The sequence below is a fragment of the Melanerpes formicivorus genome, unplaced genomic scaffold (assembly GCF_026170545.1).
Source record: "Melanerpes formicivorus ecotype bairdi unplaced genomic scaffold, bMelFor1.0.p_v2 SCAF_129, whole genome shotgun sequence".
In the NCBI taxonomy this organism is placed as follows: domain Eukaryota; kingdom Metazoa; phylum Chordata; class Aves; order Piciformes; family Picidae; genus Melanerpes; species Melanerpes formicivorus.
The window spans coordinates 403,592-422,671 of record NW_027142481.1 but is presented as its reverse complement, the minus strand read 5'-3'; the positions used below and the strand labels follow the sequence as shown (position 1 = coordinate 422,671).

The following is a 19,080-nucleotide window of genomic DNA, read 5'->3' as shown; positions in this document are numbered from 1 at the left end:
GGCCCCATGGCTGGAGAGCTTCAAGGTCAGGCTGGACAAGACCTGCAGCCAGCTCAGGTCCAGCTGTCCTGGCTGGCTCCAAACTGCTGATGCCTGGCCTAGGATGCTGTCCTAACCTAATGTCATACAGACTGCTCCAAAACCTGGTTTCTCTCAGACAGCTGTGTACTAGTTAAAAGGAAATCAGGCAAAGACTCTTCAGTTCACCCATTATGTGCTGGCTGTGCCTGCAATGAGCTCACACAAACTGGCATTGCCAGCTGCTGGTTTTTCTGGCCTCATTCTGTCTTGGAGTTCACCTTCTTCAATTGCCAAGCAGAGCCTGGGCTGCAGCAAGAGAAGTGTGGCCAGCAGGGCCAGGGAGGGGATTCTGCCCCTCTGCTCCACTCTGCTGAGCCCACAGCTGCAGCTCTGGGGCCAGCTCTGGAGCCTCTGTGCCAGAAAGGCTGTGGAGGGGCTGGAAGGTGTCCAGAGCAGGGCCAGGAGGAGGAGCAGAGGGCTGGAGCTGAGCACAGCCTGAGAGAGTTGGGCTTGTGCAGGCTGGAGAGGAGAAGGCTCCCAGGAGACCTTCTGGTGGCCTTGCAGGAGCTGCAGGGGGCTGCAAGCAAGCTGGGGAGGGACTTTGGAGGGGGTGAGGGAGGGCTAGGAGTGGGGGAGCTGGAGCAGAAGTAGAAGTGGGGAGCTGGAGCTTGGCTGTGAGGAAGAAGTTGTTGGGCAGGAGGGTGGTGAGAGCCTGGCCCAGGCTGCCCAGGGAGGTGGTGGAAGCCTCCTGGCTGGAGGTGTTTGCAGCCAGGCTGGAGGTGGCTGTGAGCAAGCTGCTGTGGTGTGAGGTGTCCCTGCCCATGGCAGGGGGTTGGGGCTGGCTGAGCCTGGAGCTCCCTTCCAGCCCTGACCATTCTATGATTCTATGTACAACACCTTGCTGAGTTTGTGTGGTTTATGCCACCCCCTCTGCTTCCCTCCTGCTGGTCCATGAGTGTCTGTGCTGTGAACAGAGAGTGATGCAGCTGCCCTCTTTGAGGCTGCTGAGAACCCCTCCCCAAAGCCACTTTCTCAATCCACTCCCCCCCCACACACACAGATCTCCCCTGCTGCTGAGCAGCCCCTGGCAGGGCTCAGCACCTCTTGCTTTTGTGCCTGTCTCTGAAGCTGCAAACCAGCCAGGAAGCTGCAAGGGCAGCCCCAGCCTGCTCTGGTTGATGACTTCAGCTTATGCCTTCAACCTGCACAGAAAAGGCTTTAGGGTTTCTCTCCAAAAAGGAATCCCCAAAAGCCCAAACCAACCCAAAGATGATCTCTTCAGGTCGTGATGAAGTCTGGCAGCTGTGTGGTTGCACCAGCAGGGTCTATGAGCCCTAAGAGCTTGAGGGCAACATCCTTAGTGGACAGCAAGTTCTGCATGGGACAGCAAAGGACCCTCGTGGCCAAGGGAGGCAATGGGGGCTTGGGGGGCAGCAGGAAGAGTGTGGCCAGCAGGGCTGGGGAGGTTCTGCTCCCCCTCTGCTCTGCTCTGCCCTGCTGAGCCCACAGCTGCAATCCTGTGCCCAGCTCTGGGCTCCCCAGGTGCAGAGAGACAGAGAGCTGCTGGGGAGAGCCCAAGGGAGAGGCAGGAGGAGGAGTTGGGGACCTGAGCATCTCCCCTGTGGAGAGAGGCTGAGAGCCCTGGGGGTGGTTAGCCTGGAGAGGAGAAGGCTGAGAGGGATCTGATCAATGCCTGTCAATAGCTGAGGGCTGGGGGGCAAGGGGAGGAGGCCAAGCTCTGCTGGGTGCTGCTCAGCAATGAGCCAAGCAACAACTAGAGAGAGTCCAACCAAGGCCAGAGAGATGCTGAGGGGCCTTGGAGCATCTCTGTGAGGAGCAAAGGCTGAGAGCCCTGAGGCTGTTGAGCCTGGAGAAGAGTGAGAGGGAAGCAGGAGGAGTAATCAGCCAAGGACCAAAGGACACAAAGTGGAGCAGAGAAGGTTTCAGCTGAACAGGAGGAGAAACTTCTTTGGGGTGAGGCTGCTGGAGGCCTGGAGCAGGCTGCCAGAGAGGTTGTGGAGTCTCCTGCTCTGGAGCCTTTCCAACCCCACCTGGATGCATTCCTGGGTGCCCTGCTCTGGCAGGGGAGGCTTGGACTGGCTGATCTCTGGAGGTCCCTTCCAACCTTCTGTGCATGTTCTGTGTATTTAAGCAGAGGAGGAGCAAGATAAATTAGGCTTCTGCTTCTTTGAAGGAAAGAAAGGGGAGGGGAAAAGAGCTTCCTGTGACATCCAGTGGGTGTAGAACGGGTTAAGACTGGCACTGCACCAGCACTGGTGATCAGCACTTCATTGCACAAGCACACTGCTCTCTGAAGAGTATTTAATACCCATTTGTGGCATTTATTGTTGGGGGGTTTGTTTCCCAATGTACAAATCACTGTGAAAAGCAGTTTTGAAGCTGGGAGTTTGAATCTTCATGAGAAGAGCCCTGCCAGGCAGGCACTCAGCTACAGAGCTCAGGATTTGCCCTTCTCCAGCACTTCAGGAGTGTAGGTCAGCTGGGGTTCTTCAGCCTGGAGAAGAGAGAAGGCTGCAGGGAGACCTCAGAGCAACCTTCCAGTGTCTGAAGGGGGCTACAGGATGTGGAGCTGATACAGAGGCTCCAGAGGAGGCCACAGAGATGAGCAGAGGCTGCAGAACCTCCCCTGTGGGGACAGCCTGGGAGAGTTGGGGCTGTTCAGCTTGGAGAAGGCTGCAGGGAGATCTCAGAGCAGCCTTCCACTACCTGAAGGGCTCCAGGAGAGCTGAGGAGGGACTTTGGACAAGGGCTGGGAGTGCCAGGCTGAGGGGAATGGACTGAAGCTTGAGAAGGGTAGATATGGACTGGAGAGGAGGAAGAAATTGTTGAGAGTGAGGCTGGGGAGACTCTGGCACAGGCTGCCCGGGGAGGCTGTGGCTGCCTCCTGTCTGGAGGTGTTCCAGGCCAGGCTGGATGAGGCCTTGAGCAAGCTGGGGCTGGTGTGAGGTGTCCCTGCCCATGGCAGGGGGTTGGAGCTGGCTGAGCCTTGAGGTCCCTTCCAACCCTGACCATTCTGTGATGCTATGATCCTAAAGCTCTGTGTTTTGCCTGACTGCTTCTACTCTTCATCCTGTTGACTTGATTGCTCTCCTAGGCTGTGAGGAGCTCTCTTTAGTACCTGGGAAACTCCTCCACTCTTCTGACTCTCATGACAGCAATAACTCAGAAGAATTCATCTGCTTTACAGCTCTCTGTGCTGAAGTGCTTTCAGTGTTCTGCCTTTTGAAAGCTGTCTTGTTTCCAGTGTGCTCCCAAGGCAGCTGCCTCCCATCACATCTGGTGGCATCATTCTAGCCAGGGCTCTGCTGGGTCCTCTGCTGGGTTTGGGCCTTTCTGCTCTCCTCAAATTCATTCTCAGCACTGAGAGTGAGTGTGGAGCAGAGAGGGCACTGATTTCACAGAGCCAGGACAGCTGGAAGAGCTGCAGGACACCTCTCAGAGAGCCTAGCTGCTGTCTCAAGGCAACACCAAAGCAACAACAAAATAGCTTCATACAAACTGTCTCCAAGAGAATTTGGCTTTAAGGATGAGGTTCTGTCTCTTACTGGTCAGTAACAGGCTAGAAAGATCAGGAAAGCTTCATTTGTCCATAGAAAATCAGTCCCAGTGCAGGCTTGTGACATCAAATTGCTTTTGAGGGGGTGCTGGCTGGATGGGTTGAAGCAAAATTACTACCAGGGCCACAAAGATGATCAGAGGGCTGCAGAACCTCCCCTGTGGGGACAGGCTGGGAGAGCTGGGGCTGTGCAGCCTGGAGAAGAGAAGGCTGCAGGGAGACCTCAGAGCAGCCTTCCAGTACCTGAAGGGCTCCAGGAGAGCTGGGGAGGGACTCTGGCCAAGGGCTGGGAGTGCCAGGCTGAGGAACAATGGCTTGGAGCTGGGAGAGGAGAGATTGAGAGTGGAGAGGAGGAAGAGATCCTTGAGAGTGAGGCTGGGGAGACTCTGGCACAGGCTGCCCAGGGAGGCTGTGGCTCTGTTCTGAGCACAGCCTGAGAGATTTGGGATTGTGCAGGCTGGAGAGGAGAAGGCTCCCAGGAGACCTTCTGGTGACCTTGCAGGAGCTGCAGGGGGCTGCAGCAAGCTGGGGAGGGACTTTGGAGGGGGTGAGGGAGGGCTAGGAGTGGGGGGGCCGGAGCAGAGGTAGAAGTGGGGAGCTGGAGCTTGGCTGTGAGGAAGAAGTTGTTGGGCAGGAGGGTGGTGAGAGCCTGGCCCAGGCTGCCCAGGGAGGTGGTGGAAGCCTCCTGGCTGGAGGTGTTTGCAGCCAGGCTGGAGGTGGCTGTGAGCAAGCTGCTGTGGTGTGAGGTGTCCCTGCCCATGGCAGGGGGTTGGGGCTGGCTGAGCCTTGAGGTCTCCTCCAACCCTGCCAGTTCTGTGATTCCATGATTCTATGATTGATTCTATGATCCCATGACTCCATGCTTTCATGGTTCTATGATCCCAGGACTCCATGACTCCATGACCCCATGTTCAGCCCCCTCAAGCAAGTCAAGTCATGAGGGAGAGTTTGCCCCTTGCCGGCTGCAGGACCTGGAGGCGCGGTGCTGCCCAAGCAGAGTGAGGCTAAAGAGGTGCCCTGAAGGGAGCTGAGGGCTCCCAGAGGATGCTCAGAGGGAAGTGCCAGGCTCTGCATTGTGGCTGCCCCCTCCCTGGCCAGGTTGGGTGAGGCCTTGGGCTGGTGTGAGGTGTCCCTGCCCCTGGCAGGGGGCGAACTGGAACTGGATGTTCCTGAAGGTCTCTTCCAACCTAACCCAACCCAACCCAACCTGTTCTGTGATCCTGTGATTCCATGACTGCAGTAAACGGCACCACACTCATATAAGAGCACAGAGCATCTAAGAACACAGAGAATGCAAGAACATAGAGAATGGTTGAACTGGATGATCTTGAAGGGCCCTTCCAACCCAAACCATTCCATGAATCTGTTCTATGAATCTGTAAGCCCAGAAGTGCAAAGCAGATGAGGTGAGGGTGACTTCTGCACAAGTCCTTTGAGCCAGCTCCACCTCACCCTCCACAGAGTGATGAACAGAGACTGCAGGTGACTGCAGTGCTCCTCCCAGCTGCAGCAGTGCAGCCAAGGGGACATGGAGGGTTGGAGCTGCTCTGCTGTGAGCACAGCCTGAGAGAGTTGGGCTTGTGCAGGCTGGAGAGGAGAAGGCTCCCAGGAGACCTTCTGGTGGCCTTGCAGGAGCTGCAGGGGGCTGCAAGCAAGCTGGGGAGGGACTTTGGAGGGGGTGAGGGAGGGCTAGGAGTGGTGGGGCTGGAGCAGAAGTAGAAGTGGGGAGCTGGAGCTTGGCTGTGAGGAAGAAGTTGTTGGGCAGGAGGGTGGTGAGAGCCTGGCCCAGGCTGCCCAGGGAGGTGGTGGAAGCCTCCTGGCTGGAGGTGTTTGCAGCCAGGCTGGAGGTGGCTGTGAGCAAGCTGCTGTGGTGTGAGGTGTCCCTGCCCATGGCAGGGGGTTGGGACTGGCTGAGCCTGGAGCTCCCTTCCAACCCTGCCCATCCTGTGATTCTATGATTCCATGATGCTATGATTCTACTACTCTATGATTCCATGACTCTATGATTCCATGATTCCATGATTCCATGACTCCTTGACTCCATGATCCCATGACTCCATGACTCCATGGCTCCGTGATTCCATGACTCCATGATTCCATGACCCCATGACCCCATGACTCCATAACTCCATGATCCCATGACTGCATGACTTCATGACCCCATGACTCCATGATTCCATGATTCCATGACTCCATGACCTCATGACTCCATGACTTCATGATTCCATGACTCCATGACCCCATGATTCCATGACTCCATGGCTCCATGACTCCATGATTCCATGATCCCATGACCCTGTGACTCCATGACTCTATGACTCCATTACTCCATGATCCCATGGCTCCATGACTCCATGACTCCATGACTCCATGACTCCATGACTCCATGACTCTGTGATCCCATGACTGCATGACTCCATGACTTCATGACTCCATGATTCCATAATTCCATGACCCCATGATTCAATGACTCCATGACTCAATGACTCCATAATTCTATGACTCCATGACTCCATGACTCCATGATTCCATGATTCCATGACTCCATGACCTCATGACTCCATGACTCCATGATTCCATGACTCCATGACCTCATGACCCCATGACTCCATGACTCCGTGATCCCATGACTGCATGACTCCATGACTTCATGACTCCATGATTCCATAATTCCATGACTCCATGACTCAATGACTCCATGACTCCATGACTCCATAATTCTATGACTCCATGACTCAATGACTCTATGATTCCATGATTCCATGACTCCATGACCTCATGACTCCATGACTTCATGATTCCATGACTCCATGACTCCATGACTCCATGATTCCATGACTACATGACTTCATGACCTCATGACTCCATGATTCCATAATTCCATGACTCCATGACTCCATGACTCCATGATTGCATGACTCCATGACTCCATGACCCCATGACCCCACGTTCAGCCCCCTCAAGCAAGCCAAGCCGTGCGGGATAGTTCGCCCCTTGCCGGCTGCAGGACGTGGAGGCGCGGTGCTGCCCCAGCAGAGCGAGGCTAAGGAGCTGTCCTGTGGGGAGCTGAACCCTTCTGAGGGCTCCCAGAGGAGGCTCAGAGGGAGGTGCCAGGCTCTGCACTCTCTTTGCCTTGACTCCTGACGCTCAGATATTGATCAGTGGAATAAAGTCATAGAGCAGCTGGGGACGCCCTGCCCGGAGTTCATGAAGAAGCTGCAGCCCACGGTGAGGAACTACGTGGAGAACAGACCCAAGTACGCCGGCCTCACCTTCCCCAAGCTCTTCCCAGACTCTCTCTTCCCTGCTGACTCAGAACACAACAAACTCAAAGGTAGGTGTGCCCAAGGGGAGGGCTGGCTCGCCTCCTCTCTCCCTTTGCGGCTCCTTCACCTCTTCCAGAGGGGCCGGAAGGAAAAACTCTTCCCAGGCAGGACTGGGGAAGTGGGAAGTGGGGATGGAAGGTGTGGGGGGGGTGGAAATTCCACCCACCCTTCCCCCCCCCCCAACTCCCAACATCAAATTGCCAGTTGGAAGCAAATGAAAGCTGTGTTTACAAAGCAGAAGTACAGTCCTGCAAGGAAAGGCAGTGAATGTGTACAAACCAGGCAACACTGACAGGGATGTGCCACTGATAAACAGCACAAGAACCCCCTCTGGACAAGCAGGGCAGCTGCTCATAGCTTACCCAACTGGCCCCCCTGGACACAAGGGGACAAGAGAAAGAGCAGAGCATTGGTTTGTTAGGCAGCTCCTTACTTCCTCCTTACCCCCTGGACACAAGGGGACAGGAGAAAGAGCAGAGAACTGTTTTGTTAGGCTGCTCCTCCTTACCTCCTCCTTACCCCTTGGACACAAAGGGACAGGAGAAAGAGCAGAGCATTGTTTTGTTAGGCTGCTCCTCCTTACCTCCTCCTTACCCCTTGGACACAAGGGGACAGGAGAAAGAGCAGAGCATTGTTTTGTTAGGCTGCTCCTCCTTACCTCCTCCTTACCCCTTGGACACAAGGGGACAGGAGAAAGAGCAGAGAATTGTTTTGTTAGGCTGCTCCTCCTTAACCCCTGAACACAAGGGGACAAGAGAAAGAGCAGAGCATTGTTTTGTTAGGCAGCTCCTCCTTACTTCCTCCTTATCCTCTCCTCACCCCCTTCTTACCCCCTACTTATCCCCCTGGACACAAGGGGACAGGAGAAAAAGCAGAGCATTGTTTTGTTAGGCAGCTCCTCCTTACTTCCTCCTTATCCTCTCCTCACCCCCTTCTTACCCCCTACTTATCCCCCTGGACACAAGGGCACAAGAGAAAGAGCAGAGAATTGTTTTGTTAGGCTGCTCCTCCTTACCTCCTCCTTACCTCCTCCTTACCCCCCTGGACACAAGGGGACAGGAGAAAGAGCAGAGCATTGTTTTGCTAGGCTACTCCTCCTTACCTGCTCCTTACCCTCTCCTCACCCCCTTCTTACCCCCTCCTTACCCCCTGGACACAAGGGGACAATAGAAAGAGCAGAGAATTGTTTTGTTAAGCTGCTCCTCCTTACTTCCTCCTTACCTCCTCCTTACCCCCTTGGACACAATGGGACAGTATCATAGTATCACAGTATCATTCAGGGTTGGAAGGGACCACAAGGATCAGCCAGTTCCAACCCCCCTGCCATGGGCAGGGACACCCCACACTAGAGCAGGCTGCCCACAGCCTCATCCAGCCTGGCCTTAAACACCTCCAGGGACAGGGCCCCAACCACCTCCCTGCACAACCCATTCCAGGGCTTCACCACTCTCATGGGGAAGAACTTCCTCCTCCCCTCCAGCCTGAACCTCCCCACCTCCAGCTTCATTCCATTCCCCCTAGTCCTATCACTGCCTGAGATCCTGAGCAGTCCCTCCCCAGCCTTCCTGTAGCCCCCTTCAGATCCTGGAAGGCCACAATGAGGTCACCTCGGAGCCTTCTCTTCTGCAGACTGAACAGCCCCAACTCCTTCAGTCTGCCCTCACAGCAGAGCAGCTCCAGCCCTCTGCTCATCCTCCTGGCCCTTCTCTGGACACCTTCCAGCACCTCCACATCCCTCTTGTCACAGGGGCTCCAGAACTGGAGGCAGGACTCCAGGTGGGGTCTCCCCAGAGCTGAGCAGAGGGGGAGGATCACCTCCCTTGCCCTGCTGGCCACACTTCTCCTGCTGCAGCCCAGGCTCTGCTTGGCTTTCTGGGCTGCAAGTGCACACTGAGAGCTCCTGGTGAGCTTCTCCTCCCCCAGCACCCCCAAGTCTCTCTCCTCAGGGCTGCTTTCCAGCCAGTCCCTGCCCAGCCTGGATTTGTGCCTGGGATTGCCTCCACCCAGCTGCAGGACCCTGCCCTTGGTCTTGTTGAACCTCCTGAGGTTGGCTTGTGCCCACCTCTCCAGCCTGTCCAGGTCCCTCTGGATGGATCCCTTCCCTCCAGCTGTCTGCTGCACCACACAGCTTGGTGTCATCAGCAACCCTGCTGAGGGTGCACTCAGTGCCACTGTCCCTGGCACCCACAAAGATGTTGAACAAGCCTGGTCCAGGACTGATCCCTGAGGGACTCTGCTTGTCCCTGGCCTCCAGTGGGACATGGAGCCACTGACAGCCACTCTTTGGGTGCAGCCCTCAAGCCAGTTCCTTATCCATCTAGTGGTCACCCATCACACCCATGTGTCACCAGCCTGCAGACCAGGATGTGGTGTGGGACAGTGTGGAAGGCTGTGCTCAGGGCCAGGGAAAGGACATCAGCTGCTTGCCCCTCAGCTACTAATTTTGTCACCTGCTCATAGAAGGCAACCAGGTTGGTCAGGCAGGAGAAAGGAGAGAGAATTGTTTTGTTAGGCTACTCAGCCACACCAAAGAGCACAGCCAAGGTCAGCAAAGCCAAGCAGAAGCCAATTAGTGTCTCCCAGAGCCAGGCAGCCAAAAGGAGAAGGTTAGTATATACAACCCCACTTTCTGCCCAGTGGGGATGGTTTAGAACTTACCCATTCTTTTCCTTTTCACACCCAAGAGTGGTTCATTTGCATTCCACCACTTTCTGCTCAACATCTGTGGGAGGTTTTCCTAGGCACAGCCTGAAAACTGCCACAGAGAGGCTGTTCACAAACTGCACTGCTGCAAAGCATAGGCACAGCATCTAAAATACCCCCAAAATCCATAGGCTGGGCTACCACACAGAAGCACAGCAAGCCAAAGGAAGAGTGTGGCCAGGAAGAGTGTGGCCAGCAGGAGCAGGGAAGTCCTTGTGCCCTGTGCTCAGCACTGCTGAGGCCACAGCTTGAGTCCTGTGTCCAGATCTGGGCTGCTGAGGTTAGGAAAGAGGTTGAGATGTTGGAAGGTGTCCAGAGAAGGGCAACAAAGCTGGGGAGGGGTCTGGGGCACAAGGCTGGGGAGGGGTCTGGGGCACAGCCCTGTGAGGAGAGGCTGAGGGAGCTGGGGTTGCTTAGCCTGGAGAAGAGGAGGCTCAGGGGAGACCTTCTTGCTCTCTCCAACTCCCTGCAGGGAGGTTGTAGCCAACTGGGGGTTGGTCTCTTCTCCCAGGCCCCCAGCAGCAGAACAAGAGGACACAGTCTCAAGCTGTGCCAGGGAAGGTTGAGGCTGGAGGGGAGGAAGAAATTCTTCCCAGACAGAGAGATTGGCCATTGGGATGTGCTGCCCAGGGAGGTGGTGGAGTCCCCATCCCTGGAGGTGTTTAGGAAGAGCCTGGCTGAGGCCCTTGGTGCCATGGCTGAATTGATCAGATGGTGCTGGGGGAGAGGTTGGACTGGATGATCTCTGAGGACTTTTCCAACCTGGTTGATTCTATTCTATTCAAAGCTTCACACAAACCTCCCTTCAGACCCAAGCCAACCAAGCCCAGACTTCCATTCCCCCTCCATGCCAAGCTTCTCTATCCTCTGTGCCAAGCCATTGTGATGCAGCAGAAATTCAGCTTGGCAGCTCCAGGCCCCACTGAAGCCAATCCAGGCTCCACAGAAGTCACTCCAGGCCCCAATTAGACAGCTCCAGGCCCCAATAAGGCAACTCCAGGTCCCAATTAGGCAGCTCCAGGTCCCAGTTAGGCAGCTCCAGGTCCCAATTAGGCAGCTCCAGGACACAATTAGGCAGCTCCAGGCCCCAATGAGGCAACTCCATATCCCAATTAGGCAGCTCTAGGTCCCAATTAGGCAGCTCCAGGACACAATTAGGTAGATCCAGGTCACTATTAGGCAGCTCCAGGCCCAAGTTAGGCTGCTCCAGGTCACAATTAGGCACCTCCAAGCCCCAGTTAGGCAGCTACAGGTCCCATTTAGGCAGCTCCAAGCCCCAATTAGGCAGCTCCAGGTCCCAGTTAAGCAGCTCCAAGCCCCAATTAGGCAGCTTCAGGCCCCAGTTAGGCAGATCCAGGTCACAATTAGGCAGCTCCAGGCCCCAGTTAAGCAGCTCCAGGTCCCAATTAGGCAGCTCCAGGTCACATTTAGGCAGCTCCAGGTCCCAATCAGACAGCTCCAGGTCCCAATTAGGCAGCTCCAGGACACAATTAGGCAGCTCCAGGCCACAATTAGGCAGCTCCAGGTCCCAATTAGGCAGCTCCAGGCCCCTTTTAGGCAGCTCCAGATCACATTTAGGCAGCTCCAGGTCCCAATTAGGCAGCTCCAGGTCCCAATTAGGCAGCTCTAGGCTCCAATTAGGCAGCCCCAGGTCCCAATTAGGCAGCTCCAGGTCCCAATTAGGCAGCTCTAGGCTCCAATTAGGCAGCCCCAGGTCCCAATTAGGCAGCTCCAGGTCCCAATTAGGCAGCTCCAGGCCCCAATTAGTCAGCTCCAGGCCACAATTAGGCAGCTCCAGGTCCCAATGAGGCAACTCCAGGTCCCAATTAGACAGCTCCAGGCCCCTTTTAGGCAGCTCCAGATCACATTTAGGCAGCTCCAGGTCACAATTAGGCAGCTCCAGGTCACAATCAGGCAGCTCCAGATCACATTTAGGCAGCTCCAGGTCACAATTAGGCAGCTCCAGGTCACATTTAGGCAGCTCCAGGTCACAATTAGGCAGCTCCAGGCCCCTTTTAGGCAGCTCCAGATCACATTTAGGCAACTCCAGGCCCCAATTAGGCAGCTCCAGGTCACAATTAGGCACTCCAGGCCCCTTTTAGGCAGCTCCAGATCACATTTAGGCAGCTCCAGGTCACAATTAGGCAGCTCCAGGCCCCAATTAGGCAGCTCCACGTGCCTATTAGGCAGCTCCAGGCCACAATTAGACAGCTCCAGGCCCCAATTAGGCAGCTCCAGGCCACAATTAGACAGCTCCAGGCCACAATTAGGCAGCTCCAGGTCCCAATGAGGCAACTCCAGGTCCCAATTAGACAGCTCCAGGCCCCTTTTAGGCAGCTCCAGATCACATTTAGGCAGCTCCAGGTCCCAGTTGGGCAGCTCCAGGTCCCAATTAGGCAGCTCCAGGCCCCTTTTAGGCAGCTCCAGATCACATTTAGGCAGCTCCAGGTCACAATTAGGCAGCTCCAGGCCCCAATTAGGCAGCTCCAGGCCCCTTTTAGGCAGCTCCAGATCACATTTAGGCAGCTCCAGGTCACAATTAGGCAGCTCCAGGTGCCAATTAGGCAGCTCCAGGCCCCAATGAGGCAGCTCCAGGTGCCAATTAGGCAGCTCCAGGCCCCAATGAGGCAGCTCCAGGTGCCAATTAGGCAGCTCCAGGCCCCAATTAGGCAGCTCCAGGCCCCAGTGAGGCAGCTCCAGGCCACAATTAGGCAGCTCCAGGCCCCAATGAGGCAGCTCCAGGCTCCAATGAGGCAGCTCCAGGCCACAATTAGACAGCTCCAGGCCCCAATGAGGCAGCTCCAGGCCCCAATGAGGCAGCTCCAGGCCACAATTAGACAGCTCCAGGCCCCAATGAGGCAGCTCCAGGCTCCAATGAGGCAGCTCCAGGCCACAATTAGGCAGCTCCAGGCTCCAATTAGTCAGCTCCAGGCCCCAATTAGGCAGCACCTGGTCCCATTTAGGCAGCTCCAGGCCCCAGTTAGGCAGCTCCAGGCATTTCCCTCCCCCCTGCCTGCTGAGTTTCCCTCTGATGTTTCTGCACTTCCAGCACTTCCCATCCTTTCCCCTTTCTCATTTACCCAGCACACAACTCTGAGCATGGGAGAGCTTAGGACACTCCATTGGTGCTCACACTGCAGATGGATGTTGGTTGGGGTTTTTTTCACCTGGGTTTGGGTTTTGCTGCCCATTCCAAATGCCAAACCCACTTTGGGGTACCAGCAGGACGAGTCCGTGGTGCTGATGGGCACAGTGCTGCCAGGTGAAGGAAATCCAGGATGCAACAGAACCCTCAGTGTCCACACAGGGGGCTGCAATTCTGTCCTGGTGGATGATGTGTCCCCACTGGTTTAGACTTTTATTCCATGGCACAAACCACACTGAAGCAGTTCCAAGGCACTTCCAAACTCTCCTGTGTTGATCCCAGGCTACAGGTTTGGCTTTATCCCTTCAAATGGGGTGCCCTAGAGAGGAGCCTGGTACCTGCACCTCGTTAGAGAATCATAGGATCAATAAGGTTGGGAAAGACCTCAGAGATCATCAAGTCCAACCTGTCACCCAACACCTCCTGACAACTAAACCATGGCTCCAAGTGCCACATTCAAGCCCCTCTTGAACACCTCCAGGGATGGGGACTCCACCACCTCCCTGGGCAGCTCATCCCAGTGGCCAGTTCCTCTTTCAGGGAAGAACTTTCTCCTCCCCTCCAGCCTCAACCTCCCCTGGCACAGCTTGAGACTGTGTCCTCTTGTTCTGATGCTGGGGGCCTGGGAGAAGAGACCAACCCCCAGGTGGCTACAACCTCCCTGCAGGGAGTTGGAGAGAGCAAGAAGGTCTCCCCTGAGCCTCCTCTTCTCCAGGCTAAGCAACCCCAGCTCCCTCAGCCTCTCCTCACAGGGCTGTGCCCCAGACCCCTCCCCAGCCTTGTGCCCCAGACCCCTCCCCAGCCTTGTGCCCCAGACCCCTCCCCAGCTTTCTTGCCCTTCTCTGGACACCTTCCAGCAGCTCAACCTCTGTCCTAACCTCAGGAGCCCAGAGCTGGACACAGGACTCAAGCTGTGGCCTCAGCAGTGCTGAGCACAGGGCACAAGGACTTCCCTGCTCCTGCTGGCCACACTCTGCCTGACCCAGGCCAGGATGCCCTTGACCTTCTTGGCCCCCTGGGCACACTGCTGGCTCCTGTTCAGCCTACTGTCCACCAGCACCCCCAGGTCCCTCTCTGCCTGGCTGCTCTCCAACCCCTGCCTCCCAGAAGGTTAGGAGAGAAACTTCAAAGCACAGAAAAAGGTTGGGATGTGTTTTTTTCTGAGCCCCTGTAAGTTTCAGGCTTTGATTTAGTGGCTTCAGACTTCCTCAGGGGGACTTTTGCTGTCTGAGCCTGGCAATGGTGCAGGTACCTCAAGCACATTTTGAGCCCCCTGCCTGGGGGTCTGCCTCCAACATGCAACACCTCGCTGGAGCTTGCCAGGGGATTCATGGTGTGCAGCCCTGAGCTTGGCACCTTCCTAACCTTCCAGTGATGACTGAAGAGCTCTTGCTGCAGCAGGGCAGAGGTACAGGTGGTCCCTAAAGGGTTTGGCTCATTGCTCCTGTCCCAGCTGAAGGAATTCCTGCTGCAGGCAGCGACTGGTTGGTGCTAACGCTGTGTTTTGTCTGCTTTCCTTGTTCTAGCCAGCCAAGCCAGGGACCTTTTATCAAAGATGCTGGTCATTGACCCTGCCAAGAGGATATCAGTAGATGAAGCCTTACAGCACCCCTACATTAATGTCTGGTATGACCCAGCAGAAGTGGAGGCGGTAAGTCAGGCCTGGCTGTGCTGCAGGCTGCCAGCTGCAGGTGGGATTCAAGGCTCCTGCTGCTTCACAGCGGCTTGGGCACCAGCATGCCATCAAGGAACAGTGGGGTGGGGGCTGGGGTGGGCTTGGGGTTTGCCTGCAATGAGATCACAGGATGTTAGGGGTTGGAAGGGACCTCTGGAGGGCTTCCAGTCCAACCCCACTGCCAGAGCAGGACAATAGGATCCAGCACAGGTCATACAGGAGCACATCCAGCTGAGATCATGTACAGCTCCCTGTGAAGCTCCTGGGCAACACAGGATGAAACCCAAGGCCCTTGCACTTTCCTCTGTAGCCAGGGAGGCCTGGAGTCCTCTGGTGGCAGCACCCTGGGCTGTGCTTGGGCTTGCACTGCAGAAACAGATACGTAGATGGTAGCAGGAACACACCCTGGGCTGCAGCAGAGCACAGAGCAATGTTTCAGTCACCTCTCCCAGGGCTCTAAGCTGTTTAGCAGAGGGTTTCACCTCCCACCGCTGGTTTGGCAGCCCCCATTGCCTCTGCTGTCTCTGCTCCATCCCTTGCTGCCTCTCAGGCTGCTCCACAGCCCCTGCAGTGCTGGAGCAGAGGCAGAGGCAAGCCCTGCCCTGCCAAGCCTTCTAAAAACAGCTCCCCACAAGGTCTCCACGGTGCTGGCACTCAGCTCTGCACAGGCAGGGCCAGGCATGGCAGGGTCTGAGTGTGAGCTTGAGCCCACTGCCCTTGCTCCCTAACAGGGGCACAGCAACCGACCCCTGCTGCTCAGGGGAAGTGAGAACACAGCCTCAGAGTACCATGGAATGGCTTAGATAGGAAATCACCCACCCCAAGCCTCCTGCCATGGGCAGGGATGCTTCTCAACTAGCCCAGCTTGGCAAGGCCTCATCCAGCCTGGCCTTCAACCCCTCCAGGCAGAAGGCAGCCACAGCCTCCCTGGGCAGCCTGTGCCAGAGTCTCCCCAGCCTCACTCTCAGGGATCTCTTCCTCCTCTCCCTTCTCAGTCTCTCCTCTCCCAGATCCAAGCCATTGTCCCTCAGCCTGGCACCCCCAGCCCTTGTCCAAAGTCCCTCCCCAGCTCTCCTGGAGCCCTTCAGGTACTGGAAGGCTGCTCTGAGGCTTCCTGGAGCCTTCTCTTCTCCAGGCTGCACAGCCCCATCTCTCCAAGCCTGTCCCCACAGGGGAGGTTCTGCAGCCCTCTGCTCACCTCGTCCTTGTTGTTTGCTTCCTTGGGGGTCTTAATTTTGTGATGCTTTGATTATCTTGGTTAATAAAATAGCTCTGAGTGGCTCTTTTGGGGGCTGTAGCAGTGGGCATGTTTGGTTCCTTTCAGTGACTGTTCAATTTGCTGCAAACCTTCTTTCAGGAGGTCTTTGTCAAATGCAAAAGGGCCAAGAAGCTGGGCAGCAAGGAGGGAGAGTTACAACACTCAGGAGAAAAGCCTCATTTGCTCCTTCTCTTCCAAATTCACAACCAGTTTACATCCATTGCAAATCCTTTAGCTTAGTGGAACAGCTCCCACATCCACCTCATTTGGGGAGAAAATGGCTCCTTGGAACTGCAGGCAGCTGCTGCCACCCATAGGCCTCAGCCACACTCTGCTCTGATTCCAGCCTAGGTTTTCACTCTGCTCTGATTCCAGCCTAGGTTTTCACTCTGCTCTGATTCCAGCCTAGGTTTTCACTCTGCTCTGATTCCAGCCTAGGTTTTCACTCTGCTCTGATTCCAGCCTAGGTTTCACTCTGCTCTGATTCCAGCCTTGGTTTCACTCTGCTCTGATTCCAGCCTAGGTTTCACTGCTCTGATTCCAGCCTAGGTTTCACTCTGCTCTGATTCCAGCCTTGGTTTCACTCTGCTCTGATTCCAGCCTAGGTTTCACCCTGCTCTGATTCCAGCCTAGGTTTCACTCTGCTCTGATTCCAGCCTAGGTTTCACTCTGCTCTGATTCCAGCCTAGGTTTCACTCTGCTCTGATTCCAGCCTAGGTTTCACTCTGCTCTGATTCCAGCATTGGTTTCACTCTGCTCTGATTCCAGCCTAGGTTTTCACTCTGCTCTGATTCCAGTCTAGGTTTTCACTCTGCTCTGATTCCAGTCTAGGTTTCACTCTGCTCTGATTCCAGTCTAGGTTTCACTCTGCTCTGATTCCAGTCTAGGTTTTCACTCTGCTCTGATTCCAGCCTAGGTTTCACTCTGCTCTGATTCCAGCCTAGGTTTTCACACTGCTCTGATTCCAGCCTAGGTTTCACTCTGCTCTGATTCCAGCCTAGGTTTTCACTCTGCTCTGATTCCAGCCTAGGTTTCACTCTGCTCTGATTCCAGCATTGGTTTCACTCTGCTCTGATTCCAGCCTAGGTTTTCACTCTGCTCTGATTCCAGCTTTTGTTTTCACTCTGCTCTGATTCCAGCCTAGGTTTTCACTCTGCTCTGATTCCAGCCTAGGTTTTCACTCTGCTCTGATTCCAGCCTTGGTTTCACTCTGCTCTGATTCCAGCCTAGGTTTCACTCTGCTCTGATTCCAGTCTAGGTTTCACTCTGCTCTGATTCCAGCCTAGGTTTTCACTCTGCTCTGATTCCAGTCTAGGTTTTCACTCTGCTCTGATTCCAGCATTGGTTTCACTCTGCTCTGATTCCAGCCTAGTTTTTCACTCTCCTCTGCTTCCAGACGAGGTTTCACTCTGCTCTGACTCCAGCATTGGTTTCACTCTGCTCAGATTCCAGCCTAGGTTTTCACTCTGCTCTGATTCCAGCCTTGGTTTCACTCTGCTCTGATTCCAGTCTAGGTTTCACTCTGCTGATTCCAGCCTAGGTTTTCACTCTGCTCTGATTCCAGCCTAGGTTTTCACTCTGCTCTGATTCCAGTCGAGGTTTCACTCTGCTCTGATTCCAGCCTAGGTTTTCACTCTGCTCTGATTCCAGCCTAGGTTTTCACTCTGCTCTGATTCCAGCCTAGGTTTCACTCTGCTCTGATTCCAGCCTAGGTTTCACTCTGCTCTGATTCCAGTCTAGGTTTCACTCTGCTCTGATTCCAGCCTAGGTTTCACTCTGCTCTGATTCCAGCCTAGGTTTCACTCTGCTCTGATTCCAGTCTAGGTTTCACTCTGCTCTGATTCCAGCCTAGGTTTCACTCTGCTCTGATTCCAGCCTAGGTTTTCACTCTGCTCTGATTCCAGCCTTGGTTTCACTCTGCTCTGATTCCAGCCTAGGTTTCACTCTGCTCTGATTCCAGCCTAGGTTTTCACTCTGCTCTGATTCCAGCCTAGGTTTCATTCTGCTCTGATTCCAGCCTTGGTTTCACTCTGCTCTGATTCCAGCCTAGGTTTCACTCTGCTCTGATTCCAGCCTAGGTTTCACTCTGCTCTGATTCCAGCCTAGGTTTTCACTCTGCTCTGATTCCAGCCTTGGTTTCACTCTGCTCTGATTCCAGCCTAGGTTTCACTCTGCTCTGATTCCAGCCTAGGTTTCACTCTGCTCTGATTCCAGCCTAGGTTTTCACTCTGCTCTGATTCCAGCCTAGGTTTTCACTCTGCTCTGATTCCAGCCTTGGTTTCACTCTGCTCTGATTCCAGCCTAGGTTTTCATTCTGCTCTGATTCCAGCCTAGGTTTTCATTCTGCTCTGATTCCAGCCTTGGTTTCACTGCTCTGATTCCAGCCTAGGTTTCACTCTGCTCTGATTCCAGCTTTTGTTTTCACTCTGCTCTGATTCCAGCCTTGGTTTCACTCTGCTCTGATTCCAGCCTAGGTTTTCACTCTGCTCTGATTCCAGCCTTGGTTTCACTCTGCTCTGATTCCAGCCTAGGTTTTCACTCTGCTCTGATTCCAGCCTAGGTTTTCACTCTGCTCTGATTCCAGCCTTGGTTTCACTCTGCTCTGATTCCAGCCTAGGTTTCACTCTGCTCTGATTCCAGCCTTGGTTTCACTCTGCTCTGATTCCAGCCTAGGTTTCACTCTGCTCTGATTCCAGCCTTGGTTTCACTGCTCTGATTCCAGCCTTGGTTTTCACTCTGCTCTGATTCCAGCCTAGGTTTTCACTCTGCTCTGATTCCAGCCTAGGTTTCACTCTGCTCTGATTCCAGCCTTGGTTTCACTCTGCTCTGACTCCAGCCTAGGTTTCACTCTGCTCTGATTCCAGTCTAGGTTTCACTCTGCTCTGATTCCAGCCTTGGTTTCACTCTGCTCTGATTCCAGCCTAGGTTTCACTCTGCTCTGATTCCAGCCTAGGTTTCACTCTGCTCTGATTCCAGCCTTGGTTTCACTCTGCTCTGATTTCCAGCCTAGGTTTTCACTCTGCTCTGATTCCAGCCTAGGTTTCACTCTGCTCTGATTCCAGCCTAGGTTTTCACTCTGCTCTGATTCCAGCCTAGGTTTCACTCTGCTCTGATTCCAGCCTAGGTTTTCACTCTGCTCTGATTCCAGCCTAGGTTTCACTCTGCTCTGATTCCAGCCTAGGTTTTCACTCTGCTCTGATTCCAGCCTAGGTTTCACTCTGCTCTGATTCCAGCCTAGGTTTCACTCTGCTCTGATTCCAGCCTAGGTTTCACTCTGCTCTGATTCCAGCCTAGGTTTTCACTCTGCTCTGATTCCAGCCTAGGTTTTCATTCTGCTCTGATTCCAGCCTTGGTTTCACTCTGCTCTGATTCCAG

At 54.8% G+C, this 19,080-nt stretch overlaps 1 protein-coding gene across 1 annotated transcript in view; it reads left to right on the top strand.

Annotated features, from left to right (window-relative positions):
- LOC137456529 (mitogen-activated protein kinase 10-like) overlaps positions 1-19,080 on the top strand; it is a 114,613-nt gene that overhangs the window by 83,656 nt on the left and 11,877 nt on the right. Inside the window, 2 exon segments of the mRNA XM_068168008.1 lie at positions 6,750-6,932; positions 14,299-14,423. Of these exon segments, the coding sequence (XP_068024109.1) occupies positions 6,750-6,932; positions 14,299-14,423 (308 nt within the window).